At 41.0% G+C, this 26,549-nt stretch overlaps 1 protein-coding gene across 3 annotated transcripts in view; it reads right to left on the reverse strand.

The window, feature by feature from the left end:
- Positions 1–3,457: 3,457 nt before the first annotated feature.
- LOC138981689 (E3 ubiquitin-protein ligase HECW2-like) overlaps positions 3,458–26,549 on the reverse strand; it is a 41,757-nt gene continuing 18,665 nt past the window's right edge. The window contains exons 7-28 of one of the 3 annotated variants that reach the window (XM_070354708.1): positions 24,828–24,925; positions 22,481–24,427; positions 20,569–20,649; positions 19,760–19,910; positions 19,346–19,431; positions 18,566–18,714; positions 17,859–17,941; positions 17,314–17,416; positions 16,390–16,548; positions 15,789–15,840; positions 15,311–15,491; positions 14,927–15,039; positions 14,075–14,198; positions 11,821–11,934; positions 11,192–11,344; positions 10,548–10,646; positions 9,901–10,033; positions 9,063–9,209; positions 8,277–8,391; positions 7,377–7,462; positions 6,880–6,992; positions 3,458–5,896 (exon numbers count right to left, since the gene is read on the reverse strand). In XM_070354708.1, the coding sequence (XP_070210809.1) occupies positions 5,785–5,896; positions 6,880–6,992; positions 7,377–7,462; positions 8,277–8,391; positions 9,063–9,209; positions 9,901–10,033; positions 10,548–10,646; positions 11,192–11,344; positions 11,821–11,934; positions 14,075–14,198; positions 14,927–15,039; positions 15,311–15,491; positions 15,789–15,840; positions 16,390–16,548; positions 17,314–17,416; positions 17,859–17,941; positions 18,566–18,714; positions 19,346–19,431; positions 19,760–19,910; positions 20,569–20,649; positions 22,481–24,427; positions 24,828–24,925 (4,399 nt within the window). In that variant the 3' untranslated portion in view covers positions 3,458–5,784. Of the gene's footprint in view, positions 5,897–6,879; positions 6,993–7,376; positions 7,463–8,276; positions 8,392–9,062; positions 9,210–9,900; positions 10,034–10,547; positions 10,647–11,191; positions 11,345–11,820; positions 11,935–14,074; positions 14,199–14,926; positions 15,040–15,310; positions 15,492–15,788; positions 15,841–16,389; positions 16,549–17,313; positions 17,417–17,858; positions 17,942–18,565; positions 18,715–19,345; positions 19,432–19,759; positions 19,911–20,568; positions 20,653–22,480; positions 24,428–24,827; positions 24,926–26,549 lie in introns of all 3 variants that reach the window. The other 2 variants (XM_070354707.1, XM_070354706.1) reach the window with 2 other exon arrangements.

The following is a 26,549-nucleotide window of genomic DNA, read 5'->3' on the forward strand; positions in this document are numbered from 1 at the left end:
TTCTGTGCTGTGGTTTGTGTGTGTGCGAGAGAGAGAGAGAGGGTGCTAATCAGACAGAAAATGAATGACGAGTCTGCTGAGTGAAGGGCACCATCTCTACAGTTCATGCAAACTCTCATCCACTTATCAACACCCAAACTCGCAGTCACATGAAATTGCATATCTCTTTCTTGCATGTAAAGACATTAGAAAATAAATCCTCTGTACACTTCTTAAAAGAGTGAGCAGACAAAAAAGAGAAAAGAAGAGCACAGGCAGATTAAGTTGAATCGTTGTGACCTGTCCAGCTTGGCCGACCGACCGCGCGCACAATGCAGACGTGAGGTTTTGGCATCAGCTGTCAGTCCAGGTTATCAAAACCACAAATAAATAAATGACATGGAACGATCAGTTTACATCCCTGTCTACATACTTTTACAGTACGCAAGCCAAAACAAATGGATTTAACATCGGACATGATGGATGAATCATAAGCCACAAGCCCAAGACATCTATTCCATGTCTCTTTATGCATTCCATGTGAGATCTGTTTCAAGAATAGTCATCCATGGGCCAGTGACACAAGCTTATGTATGTACAGGATGTGACTACAGATTGAGGGAACTAAGTTACACAAACAGTCTAGATCTACCACACAAACACCACATGCTATCTACAAATACAGTAATAAGACACAAGAAACTAGATCACAAACATCTGGTTCTAGCACATGAAAGTGTATATATGCAAAAGAACAGCACTCTTCACTCACACTGGTAAGCTTGGTGCTTCACAAGAAATGAACACACGAATGGCTACATATGCGAACAGTAGTGAACACTCGCACAAGTACAGGCATCAACTTCAAGAAAAAAGTACAAACCAAGGGCCACATATTTAGTAAAACAAATATTTTAAAATGATCCTAAATCTAGGATATTGATAATCTTAGTTTTTTTTATAAACTGATAATTACACAGAATAATTTGTATGGCTGATTGGTGATAACTAATATTATTACAGATGTATGTCTTTGCTGTCATCAAATGGTTCAAGCTTATATCAACACATGTGTGTTAATAATCAGAGTTCAGAAACAGTTAGCCCATCAAAATTGTAAAATATGCTGTGTCACTTCGCACAACACTGCGGCCACCTCTCCCCACCATTCTTCCATCTAAAATATACACACACACACACACACACACGCACACATACACAAATACACACACTCACTCACACACACACACACATCTGCACATGCAAAGTGAGCAAGTAGCTTGGAAAAAGTAACCTCACTCTGAACAAATTTCAACCCCCAACATGAATAAAAAAAAGATACATGCACTACTCTGAGGACCATCCAATAATTGAAACGGTCCCTTTTTTCAGTTCTGAGTTACAAAAGGTGAGCGCATAGAGGCTTCAAACACTGTTCTCAACGCATTAAATTTCCACAGAAGAGAGCGTCAAAGTAGTGTCTGTACCATGAATATTTGCCTTCCTGAACTGAGATTTCTGACACAAACAATAATGACCACACAAAAAAAGAACAAGAAGCTGAAGAAATTGTCGTTTGTTCAAATGTCAGAAAGGCAGTTATAAATGAACACAAGTTAATCTCTCATGTATCCACACAAGTGCTGAACATTTCATGCCAATCTCAAACTGAGCATGCATACTGTGGAAAGAAAAAAAAAATGATATAAAATTTCAATACTGGATGTTGTTTTACCTCACTAATCAATTTCTGAATAAGTGAAATTGCAAAAAAACTAAACAAAACACAAATATTTTTTCCAGTGAGCTGACATGTAGATTATGAGCGGGTTTACTATTTGCTGTTGCCTTTGGTGTAAATTATGGCATTTCATAAATGTTTAGTCTTGTAAAAAGAACAATAAAGATGTTCTTTCCCTTGCCTTATTGTGCATAAAAAAACAACAGTACAGAAGGGAATGGTTGTTAAATGAGCGGTTTTGTCCTGCTAAAGTATACGGAAGTGTACAACTGTACAAGTTACATTTTTTTAAAAAGGACGATTATGTGGAGTGTGAATCAGGTACAAAGAACGTGTCCAAAATATTCACTGCATCTTTTCATTTCAATTTGCCTCAGCCCTGCTTTCATTGTCCGAGAACAGATCTGTTTTTGTTGTACCCAGCTTGGTCTGAAGCGTCTTCATAAAACACTGACACAATATTAAAGGTGGTCGTCTACATTTTTGCTTTTTTTCAACAATCTTATGGTTAGATTTCGTTAAAAAGTTATGTCAGATGATGAATGAACCATGGGGAAAAAAGTTATAGAAAAAAAAAATATGTAAAAAAAGATTTTATTTTTGGGTAGCGTGACTCACGCTTCCAATATTTTGTTTTCTGTTTGCTGAGAACATGTGCTTTGCCTAAAAATACTGACCAATCAAATTCATGTCACTATGCTTATAGTCACGCCCAAACAAGTACAGCAACACTGGAGCGCTGTCCACGCTTTTTTTTTAAACGCACGAAATGCACGGGATTTGAGAGGAGTTTTGCGCTTGGCATTTTCCAAATAAGGATATCCTTCTCTACGCTGGAATACTACAATGAATTTTCAAACGGCTACACTGGCTTTGTCTTTCCTGATCGAAAGGGGGTGTATTGTTGATAATTGTAGATAATAGACTCGGCATTATAATGGTCAAATGGCGATTTCGGTATAAAAATGTAGACAAGGACCTTTAAACACACACTATTTCTTAAGAAATAAAAGAAAATTGTAAACAAATTAATGCAGAATTCTTTTCATGGTTTTATTGTACTTCTCTGAACCTTTTGCTCAAAAGCACAAGCAGACAGCAAATGCTTAAGCACACAAATAAGTATTTTATCAACAGATCTGCTTTCATAATCCGCGAAGTACATCCAAGACACTTGTCCAACACATTTAATTCAGAATCTGGGCAAAACAATCATTTTTACGTGCAGAGAAAATGAAACGAACGCATAGAATTAAACCCAAACACACATGTATACACTAAAATAACAACTGCTGCCTAACAACTTATGCGATAGTTCACAACACGTATGACTATAGAACAAGAGCTTACACATAATTGCTCTTTTCAAACTGGTATAAGATGACAAATCAAAACAACCAAGGTAATGCAACAACATCAGACTCAATCCTAATTATCACTAGGCTACACTGATATGCAGTGTTTTTCAAAATGGTCATAAAGTGACAGCTATCTAGAACGATAGACTGCATCCAGCTTCACAATCATCCAAAATAATACAACATGGGCAGACACTGGCACTAAGAAATATTTTATAAAGCTCTCAATAAATCTCCTTTGGTAGTGGAATACTGGATAAAGCTGGATTTGTAACTGCTATCATTGTAAATCATGACATTAACTTTGCTCAACCACCCCCCCTCCCCCCCACCCTAACTTACCCACCCACCCATCCAAACACGCACCCCCCCCCCCCCCACCTCAATTTTTATCCCTTACCCATTGAATTGCATGTAAGAAGTGGTGACAAGCAAAGAAAAGCAAGCCAATACTAGTTGTCCATACCCATGCAGACACAACTGACTGAGGTACATGTTGCTGTGGGAGTTACCACAGGAAATATTCAGAACATCTCAAAGAACAAACCTTGGCATCCAAATAAACCCAAAGAGACATCTTCTATTTTGTTCTTGAACTTATCACAGATACAGCAAAAATGTACACAAACACCAGACACAGAATCAAGGAAGATGCATGAGAAGTTAAAAGGGGAACAAAATAAGGGAAAAAAGACTGTGCAGCATTTCTGGACTACCATTTTTCTTCACGTTCACAGGGTTAAAAAGATGACAAAACAAAGAGTAACTGTGCCACTGCAAATGTTTCTCAACCAACAAATGACAACTTGCCCCTATGCGGAAAAATGGAAAAATGTTTTAGTGACAACAACATCATGCCCGCTGCAACAACACTCATCACTTTTAGAAATACTCACTGCAAAGTAGAATGCATGTGTAAGGCAAACCAAGAACACTGTCACCACTTTTCTTCACTTACACTGTCGTAAATAACCATCAGCACACACGCACATCACAACTACAATTCAATGCATTACAAAAATTGTCACAAGTTATAACTGCACGTGGCAATGTCCTTTCGCAGAATATTCTGGAGTTATAATGAAGGTAACATGGTAGAAAATGTTCCATTTCCGTTGCCTTCATTTCAAACAGCACAGACACAAAACATAACATTAACAACAAGAAAAAAAAATTCATTTTTCAGTATCCTATTTTGAGAGAAAAATGTTTCCATTCATTTTGATTTTGTGAGAAAAATTTTTTCATTCAATCTCTTGATAAGAAACAAACAAAGTTCATTTGGAACAATGAGATAAATACATAAAAACAGATGTAGATTAAAACTGTTTGTAAGACACCGCCATCCCCTAACAAGACTTTAGGAGAAAAAGGACAGAACACTTGTGGACTTCTCAAACAATAAAGATTCACAGACTCAAAGTCAAAATAGCAACCATTGATTCATGCACAAATAAAGCAGCTGCAACTGAAAAATTGCGGGTTAGTGCAGCTGAAATTTCCTTGTGCAAAAAGTGTTTTTAATTCTCTGTAACCTTTTCTGCTCTTCAGTTTTCACAACATGAAGAACTTCAACCCAAAATGTATTGAGTGACTTATTACATTTAATGACATCCAGAATAGATTAAACAACAACAACAACAACCATCAATATGCTAGGAGAGTAAACCACAAATATTGCAGCAATACGGCTTGATATTTCACGTCATTCTTCTTTCTTTATTATCTTAAAATAACTCGATGAAATTCGTGGATTACTATCTGTCTTGTCAACCTTGCATCAACGTTCACTGTTATCTTAAAACCTACTTTCTAATCGTGCAGGAGAAATACACGATGGGAAGTAAAACAGACAGCAAAGTCCAACACAGGCACAAGGTAGTGGGCTTCGCTTTCAAAACTCTGCACTCTTTTGGATGTGCATATCACACAATAGCTTGCAAGATGAAGTGTTCAACCAAAGCAGTGATGCACCGACAACTGTGGCTATGATACTACTGGTGATGCATTGATGATACAACTGGTGATGCATTCCATATCTCCCTGGCGGATGCCCGTAATTATAAGAGGGGCATGTCCTTCTTGATGGTAGAAATGTAAGGATGATGACGATGTCACTGATGAGCAATCCCTTGTTATGGTGAACAGGTTGCTGATGTCCCCTTCATGCTGGCAATGAGTCAAACACTGAAGATTCAAACAGCGCACAAAAACAATTCTCATACAGCATGGTCTGTTCTGTACTGCAGCCACCAAAAGCAATTCTTACATCATGTTACAGAACACACTGTATTGTACTGAGCAGCCACAAATATGCTTCATAGATCATGCGTTCTAGATCAGGGCACAAAACGTTGCTTTGTTCGATCAGGTTATGAAGAACATAGTGTGTTCAACTGAATAATATTTGTGGCTGCTCAGTTGAACACACTATGTTGAACATATTATGATTTACAGCTCATGTGTCCAATACAGAGGCAATGCAAGATGTATGTTACTGTCACACAACCTCTTTCCTGTATTGATGATAATGGGAATGATTCCTTCTATGCTACCACTGGAGGCATACCCGATCCACACTACCCAATGGTTTGCCACGGGTAGCGGTAATGAGGACAAGAGATGCCAGAACAAGGCAGCACAGCATGACGGTGGATGTGAAATGACTGGTTGTTAAAGATGAGTGATGGTATGGGCGTGCAGGAATCACTCTATGCCGAAGGTTGAGGTCTCCTCCACTGCCATGGTCAGCTTCTCAGACAACATGTCCGATGACGTGTAGGGAGGGAGGTCCAGTCGGTTGAAACAGGTGTGGGCTCTGCAAATGGTGTACACACACAATCAACTTGGAGAGTCATTTCAATAGAAATTTCAGCCTGAAAATACCCATAAACTCATAACTTTTTCTCTGTAATCATCATACATGATTAAGTTGTTGCTTTTTAATAGTCAGCAGCCACACATAAGGCGACTGCTCATCAATTCCTCTGTGCATGTTTTAAATGTTATGTTTGTCTGAGCCGATTTGTGCTTTAAGGCAACAATGAATGGATGTTTTGTTAGTGATTGATAATGTCTTGAGCGTGCTGTGGAGGTGATTGATAATGTCTTGAGCGTGCTGTGGAGGTGATTGATAATGTTTTGAGCGTGCTGTGGAGGTGATTGATAATGTCTTGAGCGTGCTGTGGAGGTGATTGATAATGTCTTGAGCGTGCTGTGGAGGTGATTGATAATGTCTTGAGCGTGCTGTGGAGGTGATTGATAATGTCTTGAGCGTGCTGTGGAGGTGATTGATAATGTCTTGAGCGTGCTGTGGAGGTGAAGGATAATGTCTTGAGCGTGCTGTGGAGGTGAAGGATAATGTCTTGAGCGTGCTGTGGAGGTGATTGATAATGTCTTGAGCGTGCTGTGGAGGTGATTGATAATGTCTTGAGCGTGCTGTGGAGGTGAAGGATAATGTCTTGAGCGTGCTGTGGAGGTGATTGATATTGTCTTGAGCGTGCTGTGGAGGTGATTGATAATGTCTTGAGCGTGCTGTGGAGGTGATTGATAATGTCTTGAGCGTGCTGTGGAGGTGATTGATAATGTCTTGAGCATGCTGTGGAGGTGATTGATAATGTCTTGAGCGTGCTGTGGGGGTGAAGGAGGAGAAGGCATTTGGGAATTACATTTTGTTTTGTGATAAGCTTATTCTTGCATCTCAAAGGGCATTTATATGCTGAAAATCTACCATAGTTCTAAGCACCTCAGAATACTTTTTAAAACAAAGCGCCATACAAAAACAACAACAAATCCACTGACCTGGGTAAACTGGTAGTCTTGCCCCATTTTTCGATGCAGAATTTGCGTGGTCCATTGCTCCCTCGCAGAGAAGAAAAGCCTTCGTACGGTATACTGGATGTGCCGGTCACAAACTGAAACAACAGATCATCAAATCTGGAAATGGAGTGCACAATGGGAGATAAACACTTTCACTGAATAACATTGATCAAGTTCATCATTCTAACACAACTCCTACACTTATTCAGGTCTCTCCTCTACTTCACCCAAGGCCCATATGATGCATGTTTAACGACGAGGAGAGAGATCTTTATACTCAATGCTGCTTTTATAATGTAAGAGTAACCCTTTTCTTCTATGCAGCAGAGAGAAAGATCAGTTTCATCTGGATATTTATTTAAAATTACCAAAGAAAGACCACAAAAATGTAACACCTAAATGTCTGCAACCGTTGACAACAGTGTGCTCCTGACAAGGAAAATCACAGAAATGTGGGAAATATTTTGCTTCTGCAATACCTGTAGTAGTCGGAGTTGTCGCTCATTGTCAAACTTTTCAATCGCCTCCCAGAACCACTGGATCACTTGATGTTGGTCATGATAACCTGAAAGTACAAATGACAAAATAAGTTAATTAAAATACTAAACATGATCACAGGCAAATTGAGAGAGAACAACTTATGGGGAAAAAATATCAGAAAATATCAATGTTGACTCAGTGTCTTGAAGAGTTCACAAAGATAAGATGTATCTTTCCCTCTTTCAGTGCTCATTTTCTTACAAGGGTTCAGCTGGCATTTCTTCCTACTAGACAGTACTGATATGGAGCTAAACCCATACATATCAAAGATCATATTTGTGGAGGTATACACACACAGTCACAAACAGGACTGGACACAGTTTTACACACACGCACACACACACACACACACAGAAACACAGTCTCTGTCTCTCTCTCTTTCTTTCTTTCTTTATTTATTTGGTGTTTAACGTCGTTTTCAACCACGAAGGTTATATCGCGACGGGGAAAGGGGGGAGAGGGGATAGAGCCACTTGTCAATTGTTTCTTGTTCACAAAAGCACTAATCAAAAATTTGCTCCAGGGGCTTGCAACGTAGTACAATATATGACCTTACTGGGAGAATGCAAGTTTCCAGTACAAAGGACTTAACATTTCTTACATACTGCTTGACTAAAATCTTTACAAACATTGACTATATTCTATACAAGAAACACTTAACAAGGGTAAAAGGAGAAACAGAATCCGTTAGTCGCCTCTTACGACATGCTGGGGAGCATCGGGTAAATTCTTCCCCCTAACCCGCGGGGGGTTGTCTCTCTCTCCTCCTCACACAAAAACACACACGCATGCACGCAATGTGTCTGATTTGAGAGATTTCACAGTGGGAGGAAGCTGACCTGATCTGTAGTCAGTGTTGGACCTCCAGTCGGCTATATCGATCTCCACCGTGCCGGCTAACACCAGCTCCAGCTCCCGTGCATCAAAAATTGACACTAGCCGGCTGTCCAGCACCTGAACAAAGTAACACACACACACCCCTTAGCATGCAGTTCTTTCTCGCTTATTTAGGAAGTAAGAGTTACAACTTAAATAAACTAAAAATACTAGAGGGAAGCCTCTTAAACATACTGTTCTTTCTCACTTATTTAGGAGCTAAGTGGTAAATTTTAAACAAGGTAAGTGTTGCTACTGCACGAAAACCAAGTTACCAAGTAAGCAGGTGAAGGGAGGTAATCCCGAAGCCTTCTCATGTGACACATTCACTTGTAATTCATTTTCACACATAAGTTGCTGCTTATCTATTTGATAAGGGCATGTTTTGTGTACTTGTGGGAAACAATAAAAACAAGTTTCTTTCAAAATGGTGGGGAATAAATAAAATGAAAGGCAAACAATAAGTAATACAAAAAGGCTTTGTTACATCACAGAAGCAATAACTATCTAACGGAAAACGATACAGTCAGGGCAACCAGAACAGTGGTAAAGTGGAATCCCCCTTTTTCTAAGATGTATACAAATCTAAGAAATCAGGTCTGAAAAAGGAGGAACTCTTAACAAGGAGCAAAATGTACACGTTATTCACAGAACATGTGGAAAACAAGGGTCTAAAAAGGGGGTTCCCTGGTACCAATACAACAAGGAAAGCGCACCATTGCAGGCAAATGAGTGCAAGATTGACTGACCTCATGGAATCCTTTGATGAGACTGTCAGTTTGCTCTGTGACGCCCCTCTCCAGTCTCCACTTGACCATACGATCCAGGTATTCTTTCTTGTTGCGTTCTGTCACTGCAATATTCTTTCCGTTGGGTTTCAGTTCCCTCTCTGTCACCTAAAACACACCAATGGAGCAAGTTTCATAAGAGTTGCTTACTGGCATACAGGTTCTTGTGTGACGCTGTGTTCTGGTGATTGCAAGGATGAAAGTTGAGAAAATGGAAAATCAGGAGAAAAAATGGCAGCCACCAAGTCTCGGCATGTTGGAGTCTAGGGGGTAAAATTCCCAGAAAGTTAGAGCATTTGAGTGATTTTTGACACAATTTTGAGCTATCACATCCAAGAATCTAAAAGTTACCATCTGACTTTTTATTCAAAATCCGGAAACTTATCCAGGAACTAAATCAAAATCTGAAGTAAAGATTTCTGGGTGGGAACTTTCATCCCTGCTATAGACAAGCGTGTGTGGTATGTGCATTGTGTTGTTCATGGGCTGAAACTCCCACGTAGGCTCATGATTTTATATGTGCATGACCGTTTTCCCCCTTCCATTCCTCTGTTGTTCGAGGGATGCATGCTAGGTATTTTCATGTATCTATAACCCACCGAACTCGAACATGGACTACATAATCTTTTCCATGCATACTTGGGTGTTTTCGTGTACACACAAAGATAAGGCACTAGCAGGTCTGCACATAAGATGACCTAGGAGATTCATGCACTCAACCTTCCACATAGGAGGCCGACTTCTTATCCACTAAGCTATTGCGTCTGCCTTACACGTGTATGAGTTTGTGCATCCTTACCTGTCCAAACACTTCTTCGCTGACTGAAAAGGTGAGATCGAGTTCCACCTCTGATATGTCGTTCTCTTTTATCCACATCAGACTCTGGTGGAATCCTGTGTCGATGGTTTCAACATCATCCAGCGACAGGTGCCTGCTTACACACAGTCATGTTTTACAAAATAATTAAAATGCCTTTTAAACTTATGTATAGCTGAATCTTAACCTTCCTCCAATTTCACATGCTCTAATACTGAAATCAGAAAATACGCATCAGATCCGGATGACATTTAACAAACAAACAAAACTTTAACAAAGCAAAAACTAAATGAAGTCACATGGTAATCCATATAACATGAAAAAAATCCCACCCATGATTTCGTCTTCAATGTAATAACATTTAAATACAACTTCACAGAGGAATACATGCTTACCAACATCAACATTAATCTGATAGCAAGACGTGCCCCAAACCCAGAAAGTTCTCAAAATAGTATTCGACTACATGGATAAACACTGAGAAATAAAATCCCACAACAAAGTTACATGAAAACCCAGCACAAAGACACAAAAGTTGGTATGCACAAAGCAACAGAGGAGAGGAGCTGTTTGGTACGCTATGGCTACAGAGCTGCAACTTAACACACAAAAGGGATATTGTCCCTTACACTCTAAGCAGAGCTTTGTAGAAAGGGCGGGTGAAGAATGCATCCAACAGGTACTGGTGAACAAGAGCCAGGCCAAGGACTCGACCAGAGAAACGAAACCTGAAATCACACAAAAAATTTGTAATTCCAAGGCTGCAGTTATACAGTATCAGTGTCGCACACTCACCAGTAATTCATGTAGCAACAAAATATCCTCTCACTCTTTCTTGCTTATTGTCCTCGGCATTAACATTGCTATCATCGTGAGCGTTACTGTCCGCCACTTCATAACGGTTGTTATTATATTACTGTATTTTCACATGTTATTCTTATGAACATCATGCAAGTTTTGTTAGCTTGCCCATTGCTTTTTCTTTGTTTGTTGGAATTGTTGGTAATTTACCGATGTCATTTGATTTTGGCATTTGATGTAAGGACAGGAAGTAGGAAAAGATGTATCTCGTTAAACCTCTATTCTTTTAAAATAATTTTTTATTGTCATAATGCTCCCAGATCCTCTGATGCTTACTAAGAAAACAATGGCCACACAGCCCTTGTCCAAACTTTTTCAACACTCTGTTTATTACTCATCAATGTGAAAACACACTGATACTCGCTCTAAGGTAAACCTGATTTGATTTAGTGATTTTGCTGGGTCAACTCACCACTCGTGTGCATTTTCCACGAAAGCAGAGAGTGGGCTGATCTGCACGGTGTAGCTGTCGTTGGCGGAGTACTCGAACAGTCCGTAGTACGGGTTGAACAGCTCACGGGACAGCAAGAAGAAAAACTCCCTGGACGGACCACCATAGTCCAGCCTGGGAAACAACGTTAGCATCAAGTATGATATTAAGGTCATTCAAGAAACTTTTCAGATATTGATTTGCATGCCTGGTATTTTGTCAGGGAAGTGATTGAACAATGAAGGAACTTTAATAAAGCTATAAATGTCTTTGTGCATGATCTGCTGTTTTTGTACCAAATAGACAAAGGTTGCAGCATGAAGCTTGTTGCTGGGGTAAAGGGTATGCCAGTTCCTTTATCCCTAATTGCTTCTGCTAGAATGACCTTACGTTTTCAAAGTTAGTACAGACATGAAAGAAGGCAAATAGTTTGTTTGGTACAGCGCCCCAAGCAACTAAACTGTTAGCCGATTCTGTATCCACTTAACATCCAATTGCTATTCTGATCATTTTATCAATCAAAAAAACAACCAAACAAACAGACATCAAATACCTGGTTACTAACCAGAAGTAGAAATAAATTCAAACCAGAAAAACACACAAATACTGACCCTTCTTCCCCCGCAAAAGTGATGTAAAGCTTGTTCTTCTGCAGTTCCTTCTTGGGCGTGGACATGATCTTGTTAAAGGCATCTTCCAGCACGTGGTCCCTTCGCACTGTCAGTCTGTCAAACAGCATGTGTCATCAGAAATACGCACAGAGAATGTATGAAACCATGACAACATAACGAAGCATTATCTTAGAGAATGTGCTAATCTAATAAGAATTCATCTTACAGATTGCCGATCTTGACAAAAAAACACAAGAAAAGCAAATGCTTTATACAACTCTCCTTCGTCATGTCCATTAGGGGGTTTTGTAGGTCTTAAAAAGAGGATTCCACTACCGCTGTGACCCCCAAATTTGAAGAGGGTCAACCAAATTGGGGTCACTTCGTGAGATCATCAAACTCTAAGAGTGTGCAAAGTTTCAGAGGTCTAGCTTAAAAAACTTCCAAGATAAGGCCAAAAAAAATAATAGGTGTGGTTACGGTAACATAGCCCAAAAAAATAGGGTAGGAAGGTAGGCAATCACTTTTTTTTTTTTAACTTTTTTTTCTAATGTGTACAAATTAAACCTACTTGACAGGGAAATAAGTGTGCGACTCGGGCGCTTTCGCTTACATTGCGTTTTCTGCACTCGTGTTCCTGGTTTTTTGTGTGTTGTTTTGACAAATGTAATAAAAAGTTATAGGGTCGGCCCCTAAAAATAGGGTAGGTCGGGTTACCGTAACCACACCTATTTTTTTTTAGGCCTAACCTCAACGTTAAGTTTTTTGTCCGGCCGGCCATACAACTGGACACATGAATTCTAATACTCAGGCGAGTCAAAAAACAGTCAAATGTGCAACACAAAACTGCACTCAACAACCAACATCATACCAAGAAGTCCAAAGTGGGATAAAACATTGAAAGTGATTCTCTACAGTCTGTTTTAGAACATAAAACAATACCTGGATTTACCCCTAACTAAGCATTATAAAAACAAGTTGCGTGAATCGATATAAAAACATGATTTAGTCAATCTGTAGGTATCAAACTTTAAGATGAACACCGAAAGATAGTCATCGCCACTTCATTCAGATAGTCTCGGCTAACCATACCTGAAGACCGAGACGGGTCACACTCGTCTCCGTGAAGCATGCAAACTTAGTATATGCTTAACCTATTTACTGTAATTCTGGGAACGTTTTTAAAGTAAAAATAACATACCTATATATTTTTGAATTCAGGAGAACATGAGACATACAATGCAATCATGTTAGAATCGATAGGTGAACATTCGTTTTTAATTTGTTTGTTTGTTTGTTTATTTGTTGCTTAACGTCCAGCCGACTACGCAGAGCCATATCAGGACGAGGAAGGGGGGGATGAAGGGGGCCACTTGTCAAGCGATTCCTGTTTACAAATGCACTAACCCATTACTTGTGTCCCAGCAGGCTTTAGTAAAACTAAATTAATACCTACTGGAAGATTACCAGTTTCCAGTATGTTAAAATAGGCTTAACCTATCTACTGCTGGACTTACATCAGAACACTAACAGATTAAACTATACATGAATCGCGAGACAAGCGGCAAGAGAAGAGATTTTTGGAAAAAATACAGGTGAATGAGCAAGAAGGCAGAAAAAAGAAAAGAATTCATGAAGAAAAAGAGAGCATGACAGGAAAGAGGAACCAAAAATCTACCTAACAGCAAACTAGAAAGCTCCTGCGGTTCCAAAAACAGGAGGGGCCTTTAATTTCATAACCGCAGTGCCCCACTGCGGGATTCATTTTTAATGAAAACTTCAATTAGCAAACTAAATAATTAATGTTTAAGCTTCTGAGCTGAAATGCAATACCAAAGTGCGGACTGAGTCAAAGATTCCTTGACCAAAATTTCAATGGATTTCATCGAAAAATGAGGTTACAGTGCTGTCATCGAAAAAAAGAACAAAAAAGTCTGGGAATATCATACCCAGGAATTCTTATGTAAAGTTTCATGAAGATCGGTCCAGTAGTTTTCTCTGAATCGCTCAACACATACACACACACACACAGATACACATACACCACGACCCTAGTCTCGATTCCCCGTCTATGTTAAAACACTTAGTCAAAACTTGACTTAATGTAAAAAGAAGAAGAAAATATCCATGCAGCGAAATAAAGCATGTGATGTCACAGAAGTACAATCTGCTTTTAAGTCACCATTTGGTTGGCACTATATTGCTTTCCTCGGCAAATCATGGATCCCAGGGGAGTTATGAAGCCTGTGCTTACCTTAACTTGCCAGGCCCCTGACCGTATCCCTTGGACTCCAGTTTCCTGTAGAAATTCCTGAGTTTGGCTTGGAAGTCTCTTTTATATGGTGCTGGCACACGCACTGGACCTCGCTGCACTGCTGCTGCAGATACAACACAAACACAAAGTGGTTAGAGGACTGAGAGTTGTAAGTCACTTTGCTAAGGCTGATGCTTCCAATGAAAAGAGGCCATAGGCAGAACATGCTAAAAAAAAAAAGACTATTTTTTCATCTCCAGAAAGTCACTCCTGTTCGCTGAGTCGCTTGTTCATTTTAATGCTTGTTTTTTTCTCCGGTGGCAGAAGATTGGTTTCGCATAAGTCTCACTTTCTCTTGTTGCACATGTTGTATGCATTTAGAGCGCTAATGTCCCTTTGTTTCTGAGATCTTGCAATATCAGGGCGCTTATTTTCAATATTTTGTTTATAACAATGTGTTCTTTTTTCTCATTGGCTATTCACACCAATGTCTGATTTATAACCCCCCTCCCCCCATCTCCACCCGTACCCCAGAAAAAAGGGGGTGGAAAAGTAGTACAACAAAACAGACTCTTCACAGGGCTCTCCACACAGAAAGGCTCTCATTTTGGGAAATGCATTCATGTCCAATTGTACAATTTGTGAATTTTACAGGCAATGTCAGAGAAATCGTGGCAATATCACACATGAACTTTTTAGAAGTCTGTGTACACCTTGACAATGCAACTGAGCAGATAACAATTGAGAGTTCTTTATTCTCATTCTCTAACTTCTTTTTGTTGAGATTTTGGGGTGTACTCATAAGGTATTTGCCTGTTAGGCAGAGAAAGAGAGCATGGTGTCATCTATTACCTGGCGATCCTTGTGGAGATTCTTGGCTGATGAGTTCCTGAGTGATAGTTGGTGGTCGTGGCACATTGGACGATCCCGTAGGTACGTACGACATGATCTCATTTTCAAATTGGCTGCAAGTGCACATAAATCCCAATCACTTGACAGAAACACACAAGACAAACACACATATACATAACACCTTACTGACTCACACACAAGGCATACAATGTTGCACACAGACACATGCTCAGACTCACACAGCGCATCTAATCTTTAGTGATATTACAAACACACGCACGCACACACACACAAACACAAGCAAGCACACTTGAACGCATAGTGAAAATTAATTTGGACATGAATTTTTTTTTTTCCAGAAAGAATCATGAAGTGAGAACTGACCTGAGGAGCAGAATGAGATCAATGTCGTTGGAAAGGCGATCCAAAACCTGAGTACCATGGGAGATGATCTTGTGCACCTTTTCCCTCAGCGCAGAGTTGATGGAGTACTGTGGAGCCTTCTCCTTCAGTTGCTCATCCACGTTGGGTTGTCGCAAGAACAGCACCACCTTTTCATTGTAAGCTGGAAGAATTGAACAAGAAAGTTTACACTTCTACTAGTGTGCTGAACCATCAAGCTTCATATTCTCAGTTCCAAAATAAAACTCTTCTTATGTAGATCATGTACTCAGGTTTACTTACTTGTGTTGATGTGATTTCACTTGATTCATCAATACTCTGAACACGCAATTTTAAAGAGAGCCGTTTAGATTAGCACACAGAGTGAGTGGAAGGATCCTAATTGGAGATGTCTACTGTTTTGCTGACAGTGTCATGTTTGATGACAGCTATTGACAAAAGCACAGAGAAAAAAACTAACCTGTCGGGATGGCACCATGATTTTCCACAGGTTGTCGTGGCGGAGGTACAGGCTGCAAAACATTACGCTAAGGGTCAAATTCCGATTGCACAGAATGGCAGGTGCATCACAATATGCAAGTTCATCACAGAATGGAAAAAAGATCACTCATCCGAGAACAGCAAAAACCCTGATGAAAACTAGCAAAGTGAAAGTTCAGGGTGAACATTTCTAGCGGCAGGACAAATAGAAGCTTATACTCTTCAAAATGTCCAGTAAGTTTGGGGGAAATCAAGTTTTTAAAAAGCTGATATTTTTGTCAAAAGTACTTTTCATTGCTGCAAATGTCTTGCCTATCTCCTTTGACTCTCGCTATCCTGAGACTGAAGAAACAATGCTAAGCTTAAATCATTTTCTGTTCATTATCTAATAATCAATTATTTTTGTCCGAAAATCACGAAGTTGATGTATTAAGTTAATGTTAACTTTTCTTGTTTTCTGATTACTGTCAACGACACACAAATTTCAGTCGGCTTTACATACAAATCTGCACCAATTCAGAAAAGTTAGAAGAGTGTGATTTTTCAATGAAGCTATGGCTATGGCTTCATCGACTACTCACAGCGTCCGACACCGGGTGGTCAGCAGCAGCTCTGGCTACTCTGTTGGGTCCCCTGGCCACTGGTGTCTGCAGGAAGTCAGGGTTGATCAGGGGAACCTCCACAGGTAGACGTGGGTCAATGAACGTTGTGGCACGCATTATGTGGTCAATGAAGAATGGCTGCAATTACACAGTACAATTTACAAACATGGCTACAATTACACAGCACAATTTACAAACATGGCTGCAATTACACAGCACAATTTACAAACATGGCTACAATTACACAGCACAATTTACAAACATGGCTACAATTACACAGCACAATTTACAAACATGGCTACAATTACACAGCACAATTTACAAACATGGCTGCAATTACACAGCACAATTTACAAACATGGCTGCAATTACACAGCACAATTTACAAACTTGGCTGCAATTACACAGCACAATTTACAAACATGGCTACAATTACACAGCACAATTTACAAACATGGCTACAATTACACAGCACAATTTACAAACATGGCTACAATTACACAGCACAATTTACAAACATGGCTGCAATTACACAGCACAATTTACAAACATGGCTACAATTACACAGCACAATTTACAAACATGGCTGCAATTACACAGCACAATTTACAAACATGGCTACAATTACACAGCACAATTTACAAACATGGCTGCAATTACACAGCACAATTTACAAACATGGCTACAATTACACAGCACAATTTACAAACATGGCTACAGTGAGACCCTTCTTTTAAGACCTTTAAAATTCTTAGAAAACCAGGTCATAAAAGAGAGGTAATCTTAAAACTGGAGGTGAATATCTAGACATTATGAACACACACCTGAGAGACAGACAAAACGAGTGAGTGAGTGAGTGAGTGAGAAACAGGTAGTTAAATTACACAAGAAAACTCCTCTGACCTTTCCAGCTCTATCGAACTTCATCTCCCAGCGAGAAGGCAGCTCCATCTGGGTGTCAGTGAACAAGTTGACAAAGGAAACCAGGTCACGATTGTGTTGGTACCTACACAAATTAGGCACATGCTCTTCATTTCCATCAATATTTTGAAAACAGAAATAGTTGTACAAAGGACACACACAGAAGAAAAGCAAACTGAATATGAAGAGATAGGGTTTACTGGAAATATTTGGATTTGGTATTTTACTAGGAGAAATCTGAAAATGCTGGGGACAAAGTCAGCGACCAGTCATGCCTACAGACTGATAATAATATTTTGTTTTGATAGATTTCCACGTGTATAATTCAAATTATATTACGTTGATTTGACAGTGTGACTGCTCATTATGTTGGCCAGAATTCGTACTTGAAAAGATATGCCGGTTTGAAAAATGGCTGGCACGATCACTGATATGGAAAATGAAGTCACAATAATGCACCTAAGTTAGCTAGAGTTAAATCTCCTGACATTTGCCTAGCTGCAAAAATGAAAGAAACATGCATTTACCTTTCAAAAGTACGAGGATCACGCCTGATTTTTGTGATCATGTGTTTCAGAGTTCCATTTTTGTTGTACTCTACCATGGCCACCTGTTTCACACAACAGACAACATTGTTATTTTATTTCCTGTTCAAATACATCAGCTTCAACACTTCAAATATATATATAATAAAAGAAAGATAACATCAGACAAAGTATAAAGACGAAAACCTTTCACTAATGCTAAACTGAACATCACAGTATCCTGCGGAAAAATCTCACAAACTGACAAAACAAAAGCTTCAAATGCAGCAGGACCATGTCTTTTTTTTCAAATGCCAATGTAAAGTTTGAAGTACATAGTATGTCTGCATTCATCTGAGGGTTTTTACACAGCAAACTGATCACCCGTAAGAGAACTGTTGGAAGGATTCTGTCATGTAATGTCTACACATCAAGAGGTTTCCTACATAATTATACTAATAGTTTGAATGTAAGAAAGCCAGTCAAGGACTTATACACAGTGTACATCAGTTAGCCTGGCAGTGTGAGGGGGTGTCACCACTCCAGACAAAACAGACAAGAGGAGTCAAATCAGGTTTGATCTGGCTTCATCGTTACACATTCATGCACATGCAGTCCACCCCATCTACAATCTGAAAGAATCAGCCTTTGTTGAAGGCAATAACCAAGGGTACAAGCTTCAAATCAAATCACTCAAAATGTAAAGTGACCTCGTTGCCCTGCAGCATGGGGAAGAAATCGGGTCGTGTCAGGAAGCGAACAGCAGGTAGCCGATACACTGAGCGATCGGAGTCACTGGGGGGTGCTGCTGCTGTCTCACTGGTCTGTCTCGCAGGGGTCTCGGGTTGCTGAGGTGAGGCTGTAAATCAACACACACATGATGCTCACATATTCTTCAACCCATAAATAGGTGTTGAATATAAATATGCGTTGTGTTTGTGTATCTACTCTGTGCTGAGATTAGACTTACGATCTCACCTCACCTAATGCTACATAACTGTGACAGCGTTTGGGAAAAGATTACATGAGTACCACGACGCACATTCGAGTGACGTGCTAAAAACTCCCGGCAGGTGATGATTCACTGACGTATACATTCTGAGAATTTTAACTCCACATACCAAATGGTTTTGTGAAATTACAAACACTGAAGACGTTATTTTGGTTACAATTTTAAGTCCACGTGTACTATTTCTGTAAATCCTGTACATGAGTTGAACTCATAGAAATGGGGGTTCCAGGCCCCTGTGTGTGGAGAAGATTGACATTTCTAAGGTGAGAAAAATAGAATGAATCTGTTTATGCACGATACTCGGCATTCTTTGCTCTAGTTCATGGCATTAAAAACTCTTTTTGTCAAAAAATTCCAATGTCACTTTTTTCAATCACTTTCACAAATAGTATGACGACAAATTAACACCAATAAGTCTCAGTAAAAAAAAATCACAGTTTAACAGCAAACAAAAAATACAAAAAGCTTAAGTATTTACCTGTGTAGCTGTTGGCAGGGGCAGCAGAGGCAGGGTCTGGCTCCAACTGTCGACTCTGTGTGATTGTGCGCCTGATGCTCTGATACCTGACAAAAGGCACAAAATATACCAAATGAAACAATGTGCACAAACCAGAGAAGCAGTTCCTTTCAAAACCTGCAGCCAGACCCTATATGCACACTGAAGTAGCTCCTTCACATGATCACTGTAATTCCATCCTCTTCAACAGCATAAGGTGGAGAAAACTTCTCCAGACACCATCTTAAAACTAAATTTCTAGTATTTTAGTGAATTTTACAATATTTTCTATGCCAAAATACCAGAAAAGAAGACTCAAAATAAAGCTAGTGCAATTGTGTTATGCCTTGGTTTGACCGATTGGCGGTTTACAAAACAATGAGTATGATCACTGACCTGCGATCCAGCTGCTGTCTCTGTTCAGAGCTGAGTGTAGGCCTACGCTGCACTGTCTGTGTGCCCACCTGAGGCCTCTGCCAGGTAGTGGTGCGGTTTACATGGTCGATGTAGAAAATGCGCCCGTGGCTATCCACTCTAGCCTCCCAACCTGTTCACATAACTCTCATGTGACTGAAAAGGTCTCTTGGGGAAAAAAAAGGGGGGGGGGGGGATGCTTTATAGGAAATGGAATTTTGATGTTATGTCATTGAATCTCAAAGTTTACATGGTATACTAAAAGATCAAGTGACTGAGACAAATCACACAATATATCATTTTAAGCCTTTACTCAATGATCTATTAAATCTGAAGTGCCAAAGAAAAATTCAAAACAAATATCAAAATCTTGAAAAACATTGTGAAGGGATTGGACTAATATAGTAATAAGGTTCTTTGCTCAACAGAGGTTTTTGTTTTCACTTGGAATGGGCATACCTGACTACCTGAGTTTTGCTAACACTTTTTGTCTCGCTGCTTCACAGACCAGGTAATCATCTGGGTATATGTTCTTGATGACAGTCACGTTGTTAGCAACATTCATGAAAGGCACACAGCAAAAACATGCATACACTTCTAGACAAGCAACATCTAGCAGGGTAGGTGTCACTTCAGAGAAAAGCCCAGATTTCACCATAGACAAGTTGTGGTTTCCCTTGAATTAAATGTAAAGTGGCACTGTATCACAGTGTATGCTTGCCAACAGATCTGTGGTGGTAACCACTGACTGTAATCTGTTTGAACAGTGAGTGTGATGACTAAGGACTGACCTGAGGGGAGAGGGTCATCGGATCCTTCCACACGGTGATACTTGGGGCGTCGTGCAGGAACTTTAGGTAAAGGCGCTTCCCCTGCTGAGTTTCAAGAGAGCATGCATTAGTATTTTCTTATCATATGTCCAGGGATGTTGATAGAATTGATTTCCTTAAGCAAATCGGGCAAAATGGCCATGAAACTTTCATCAATTTCAGAAGTTTAAGGCAGACCTTCACGACACCTTTCACTCAACATAAAGAGTTTGACAGATCTGCCAAAATGACGGTAAGTTTTTCAGAGATTTGAAAGAAGTGTCAACATTTTTTCTGACTGCCAACACCCCAAACAACATCCCTAGATATTTCAAAGCACTTTTGGCTTTTTCAGATCAAGGTTTCTCTTCAGGTGGCAGAAAACTGTTATTGCTTCAAGTTCAATGTCTGTGTATTGTTGTTTTTATTTTCAAGTTGCGTAAATTGTTCAAGATGCAGTAGTAGTAGTAGTGTTAACAAAAGCTTCTCGAAATCTTCAGTGACACTTTCAATTTCACTTTCAATAACAGAATGTTCTGTAAAAACTAAATACTGTTCACTGATGTGTGTTTGTGTGTGTGCACATGTTCCCCACAATCTCTTTACCACCTGAGGGAACACTTTCAAAACAGTTTCTTTACTTTCTTTATTTGGTGTTTAACGTCGTTTTCAACCACGAAGGTTATATCGCGACAGGGAAAGGGGGGGAGAAGGGATAGAGCCACTTGTTAATTGTTTCTTGTTCACAAAAGCACTAATCAAAAAATTGCTCCAGGGGCTTGCAACGTAGTACAATCTATGACCTTACTGGGAGAATGCAAGTTTCCAGTACAAAGGACTTAACATTTCTTACATATACTGCTTGACTAAAATCTTTACAAACATTGACTATATTCTATACAAGAAACACCTAACAAGGGTAAAAAGAGAAACAGAATCCGTTAGTCGCCTCTTACGACATGCTGGGGAGCATCGGGTAAATTCTTCCCCCTAACCCGCGGGGGGTTTCAAAACAGTTCTTTAGAGTTCAAAACAGTTAATTTGTCTTGTTCCTTATAGTGACTTATGTGGAAAAGTGTTATTGTTTGCAGCTGTGCAAAGGTATGTTTTCGAAACCAACTGAAAATTGCAATGCACATTCATAGTATGATAAAAACAAAGCTAGCTGTTAGAGCCTACTCGTTGCACTGGGAATTGTAAAGAGTATAAACGTACACCTTTCAGCAAATCCACCTGACTGAGGCATGCAATGTTAGTCTCAAACAACATTCACTGATTCAGAGGAATGCAAGGATGAAAAGTGACTTCCACTGCTGTCAATCAATTCATCAAGCAAATTCAACATGCACTTTTTATTAGATGCCTGTTTTACTTGTGGCAAGACTGGGCATTTTCACAACACACCCCGAAACCTCAAGGAGCTGGATAAACTCGCATTAATTTTGGTTTGTCATTAGTAAAAAGTCTTCAGCTTTTCCTGTGCCAGGAAGAACCTTTTTGTCATTGCAAATTAAGCAGTGTTGTTCCTAGCCTCAGAGGACAAAAGGTCAGCTGAACCTGGATTGAAAATGTGTCTAAATTTCCTGGTTTTGTCCGTTTGGTAGAAAAATTGATGGTCAGAAGACCTCCTACATGTCAAAACAATCGGACAGTCGACCAGCCAGGGATCAGACCGAAGCGCGAGATAAAAAAATAAAATAATGCATAAGTGACAGAAGACCAAGTCCTGGGAACAACACTGATCAAGTGCCTAGCTTATGGCTGTATTTTCCTGTACAATCAAATTATTTATGAACAAGGTAAAGAAACTTTACACACTGCTAAAGCAGTTGACCAATGTGAATACATGTACATTATATGTATGAGCTGACACTGTACAAGACGTGAAACTTACTGGAAGAGCGACTGTGCGAGGGTCCTGACGGTGCAGGTGGAGGTCGTGATGATGCAGGCACGGGCGGAGGAGGGGCAGTATCCTCTCGACTGTGACCCCCTCCACCAGTACCCCCAGTTCTTACCCTCGCATCCATCCCATCCCCCGGAGATACGGCGGTTTGAGGTGAGTGGGGGGAGGCGGCCATGGGGGACTGTGATTGTGCTGCACTGGGAGATGCGGCAGCAGAGACGACTGTCACATCTGCCAGTACTTCACACTCCGTGCAGGGCACTCGGCGATCGTCCATCCCATCGTGGGAGTGAGAGTGAGGGATGTCTTGCCGAGGACTGTCTGATCGCTCGATCTGCCGCCGAGTCCAGATCTGGAGCTGCTGGTTGATCTGCTGCCATTGCTGCTGACGCTCCTCCTCCGACAGCATGCGTGCCCGAGGCTGTAGACGTGGAGGTATGGAAGCCGTGCTGCCTGGTTCTGGTTGAGCCGCAGCATCCACACTGCGCCCTTTGTGTCGCCTCAGATCGGTGTGGTTGTGTGCAGAGGACGGAGTTTGTTCACTGACGCTGGAGACTAGAGGGGCAGGCCGGGGCTCAACGGCTCCCACGCGAGTCAATTTGGGGTGGGGGCGAGCTGGAGGAGTGATTCCACCAGTGTCAACAGCGTGCAAGTTCTGAGAGTGGTCTACCAGCACGGGCAGAGAATTGCGCTCCCTAGCATGATTGGTCAAGCCCAGGTTGTGAGCCAGAAGGGGGTCTCTGCCCCTGGTCCGTTCCACTTCTGCTACACTATGCCGCGACTGAGGCTGCTGCCCAGCCAAGGGCGGTCGCCACACTGACACATCTTCGCTGCTGGTGGTGGGAGAGTCTACACAGTTTACAGACGATGAGAAGCCTTCAGCACTGCTGCCCCCACTCCTCTCCCCATCCATCACTTGTGGCCCTGGAACCGCCCCCGGACTGTGACTGCCCCCGCTCATGTGGATGGGGCTGTATGTGCGCGGGGGTAGAGGGGGAGGGGGCAGCTCCAGTGAGTGTGACCTTTCCGGCAGTGATGTAGTCTCTGTCACTGGTCGCTTTCTGTGAGTTTTGTCAGTGTTGTTGCGAGGTGGGAGAGGAGGTGCGTCCTTGCCACGCCGATGATTTCTGGGTGGCAGGGGAGGGGCAGGCTGTTCTTTGTAGGTCCTGGGAGGCAGGCTGGGAGGATCTGGTGTATCACCTCCTGACACCTCACCATCTCCAGACTCAGTCCCTGCATCTTGTTCATCGTTCACCATCACAGCCCCCTCCTTCCCACCGGTCACAACCTGGTCACCAGAGGCACTAACACACTCAGTGTGCTGAACACTATTGCCTCTGCTGTGTGGAGACTTGGCCCGACAAGCATCATCCTCCACCTGTCCATTGGAGGGTGGGGTGGCCACATGCTCCATGTGCCGCAGCAACTCGGCAATCTCTCCGGACTCACTCCCCACCAGCTGCTGCCCCGCGTTACTGGGGTTTGCCTCCACTGGAGGGATTGAGCCCCCAGAATTCTCACCGTTTGAAATTAGAGACATAGACGTTCCCGAGTCGGAGCTGTCCCCAGCGACTCCATTGTTGTCGGTGCTGGTGACGGCATTGCCAGCACTACTGACACTTGGCACGGTCACTAGCCTGGGCGGGCTGACCGTCCCCAGTCCTGCCTTCTTAATTTCTGTTTCAGCACCAGATGATTTACTCCTTGGCAGCGGAGGCAGAGGATGATCAGGAGCTTCCATGTTTTCCTCTGTAATCCCAGAGTCTCGCGTGAAGATGCGTCCTGGCGGCGACAAACCTGGGTCGGTGTGTCGATGTCTGGATCCTGAAGCACGGGTATGGGTGGGCTCGGCCCCCAGCTCCAGCTGAGTCGGTAGAGATGTCTTGCGATGGTGGTTCTTCTTCTTCTTCCGCTCCTCTTGTTCATTTTTCACACCTGTAACCACAGTGCTGGCTGTCTTAAAGACATGTACAAGACTAACAAAGCACAATCACTCTATTACACAGACATCCACAAGACAAAAAAAGCACAATCACTCTATTAGACGAAAACAGTTGCCAGCAAGGACACAAGCAATACACAAAGTGTGCATGGTTTACAGTTATGTATTCCAATCCCTTGACTTCAGTTTGCATCACTTTCCTCCAAGCAGAATAAAGAATGTGTAGAGAAACACTTCCTGGTTTAACATAATCAACCTCAAATTCTAGACTGATTAGCACACAAAGTACAATTTAAATTCAGGGCAAATCTGTGCTATACAATATATAACATTCAAGAGATGTTACTTGTGCAATATTCAGCCTGTACATGAAAGCTCACAAATGAAACTTACCACCCAAGACTAATTCCATTCCTGACTTAAATGTGATGGTGCCGCTGACACTGTCTGAAGGGTTTCTTCGATTCAGATCCATGTGAAATTGGGAGCAGCTGAAAACAAAAGTTTGCTTGCAAATATTTGTTATCTTCAAGTTTTGTTTACAGTTGTTATCTTCAGTCACACTCCTGTAGACCTCCAGATCATGGAAGTCAGCAGCTCCACTTCAGCAAAACTTTCTTCTCCTTTTGATAAACAGATGTGGAGCAGGCTATGTAATACTCAGCAGTATGTTAGTGCAAACGTTATGAGAATATGAGACATTAACAAAGAGGTTGACTTGATTATGAGTTTGAAAGGCATTTTCAATTTACATTATCATTGTAAAAAAACAAAAACGGCAAGCAATCCTGTGAATTTGCTGGCACTGAAGAGGAGAAATAAAGGCACATACGCTTCTGCAGGCACCATGCTCTTTGCTTTCATAAATACTGCCAACCTATTATCTTCTGCAGGCACCATGCTCTTTGCTTTCATAAATACTGCCAACCTATTATCTTGTCAGCTTCCATCCCCTGGCTTCAAGTTTCTTGATACACTTTCTCATGACTAGGAAGTACAGCAATCATTTCCTGCAATAATGATACTACAGTGGCACCTGCAATGGCAGGCCCCTCTGATCAGAGGACACCTCCTCAATAGACACTTTCTGTTGTTCCTTCATCCACTATCTCTGTGACAAATGGATTTGTACATAGTTCAGTCTAAAAAGTGTTTGACAAATGTGTACAGATTGGCTTGCCATACTTTTGGTGCATGGCTTGATTGCGTGGTGGAAGGGTCACCGGTTGAAATGGGGTGATCTGATTTTGCAAACTATATTTTCATTGGTTACTGGGTTTTAGGGCTGACCAATGAGAGAGGAGATTGCTAACAGGGAGGTAGCCATATTGGTTTGTGTTTAAGCAGAACATTACCGGCAGTTGGGGAAGACAGACGTCTCTGTTCATGTCTCCACGTTTTCAGAATGTTGCTCAAGTGACATTGAGGTCGAATGTTATACGACTCATGTTTTGGATGAATCATGACTTTGTGTGATTCAATGCTGTGAATATACAGGTATTTATTGAATTGTACTTTGTTCAGTAATGTTGACCTGTGAAATGACTGTGAGAATAATGTTGAGAAGTGTGAGCTGTTGTCAGCCATTTTGGAAAGGAATGTTGTATGTTCTTTCATAATGGAGTAATTTGTAAATGAGCTGTTGTAATACTGTAACAGCATAAGCTCAGGCATGAAAACTGAAAAAAATAAAAATACTGAAAAAAAAATTCGAAGGCGCATAGCGCCAAGTTTCGCATGCGCAAGCGCCAAGACTTCTAGGGGGGTCCGGGGGCATGCTCCCCCGGAAATTTGTTTTTTCAAGGGTGCAATTTGGGGCTATCTGAGCCTTAAAATTGGATTCAAACATGGCCCCAAAACTATTTTACTATAACTATGACTAGGGAAAAAAAAAAGAAAAAAAAAGAAAAAAAAAATACGGAAAAGAAAAACAAATACGGTTTATTTTTTTCAAAAATATGGAAAATACGGAGAATTTTCATGCCTGAAGCTGTTTGACGGATGAATGAATAGTATTGAGTAAGAGTGGAATTATTATTTTGTGGAGAAGTTTATCTAAGAATTGAGTGGTTGAGACTTACGGTAGCATAAACTTTTTACACAGCACCCCGGTGG

This window comes from Littorina saxatilis, linkage group LG12, assembly GCF_037325665.1.
Source record: "Littorina saxatilis isolate snail1 linkage group LG12, US_GU_Lsax_2.0, whole genome shotgun sequence".
Classification (NCBI taxonomy): Eukaryota; Metazoa; Mollusca; class Gastropoda; order Littorinimorpha; family Littorinidae; genus Littorina; species Littorina saxatilis.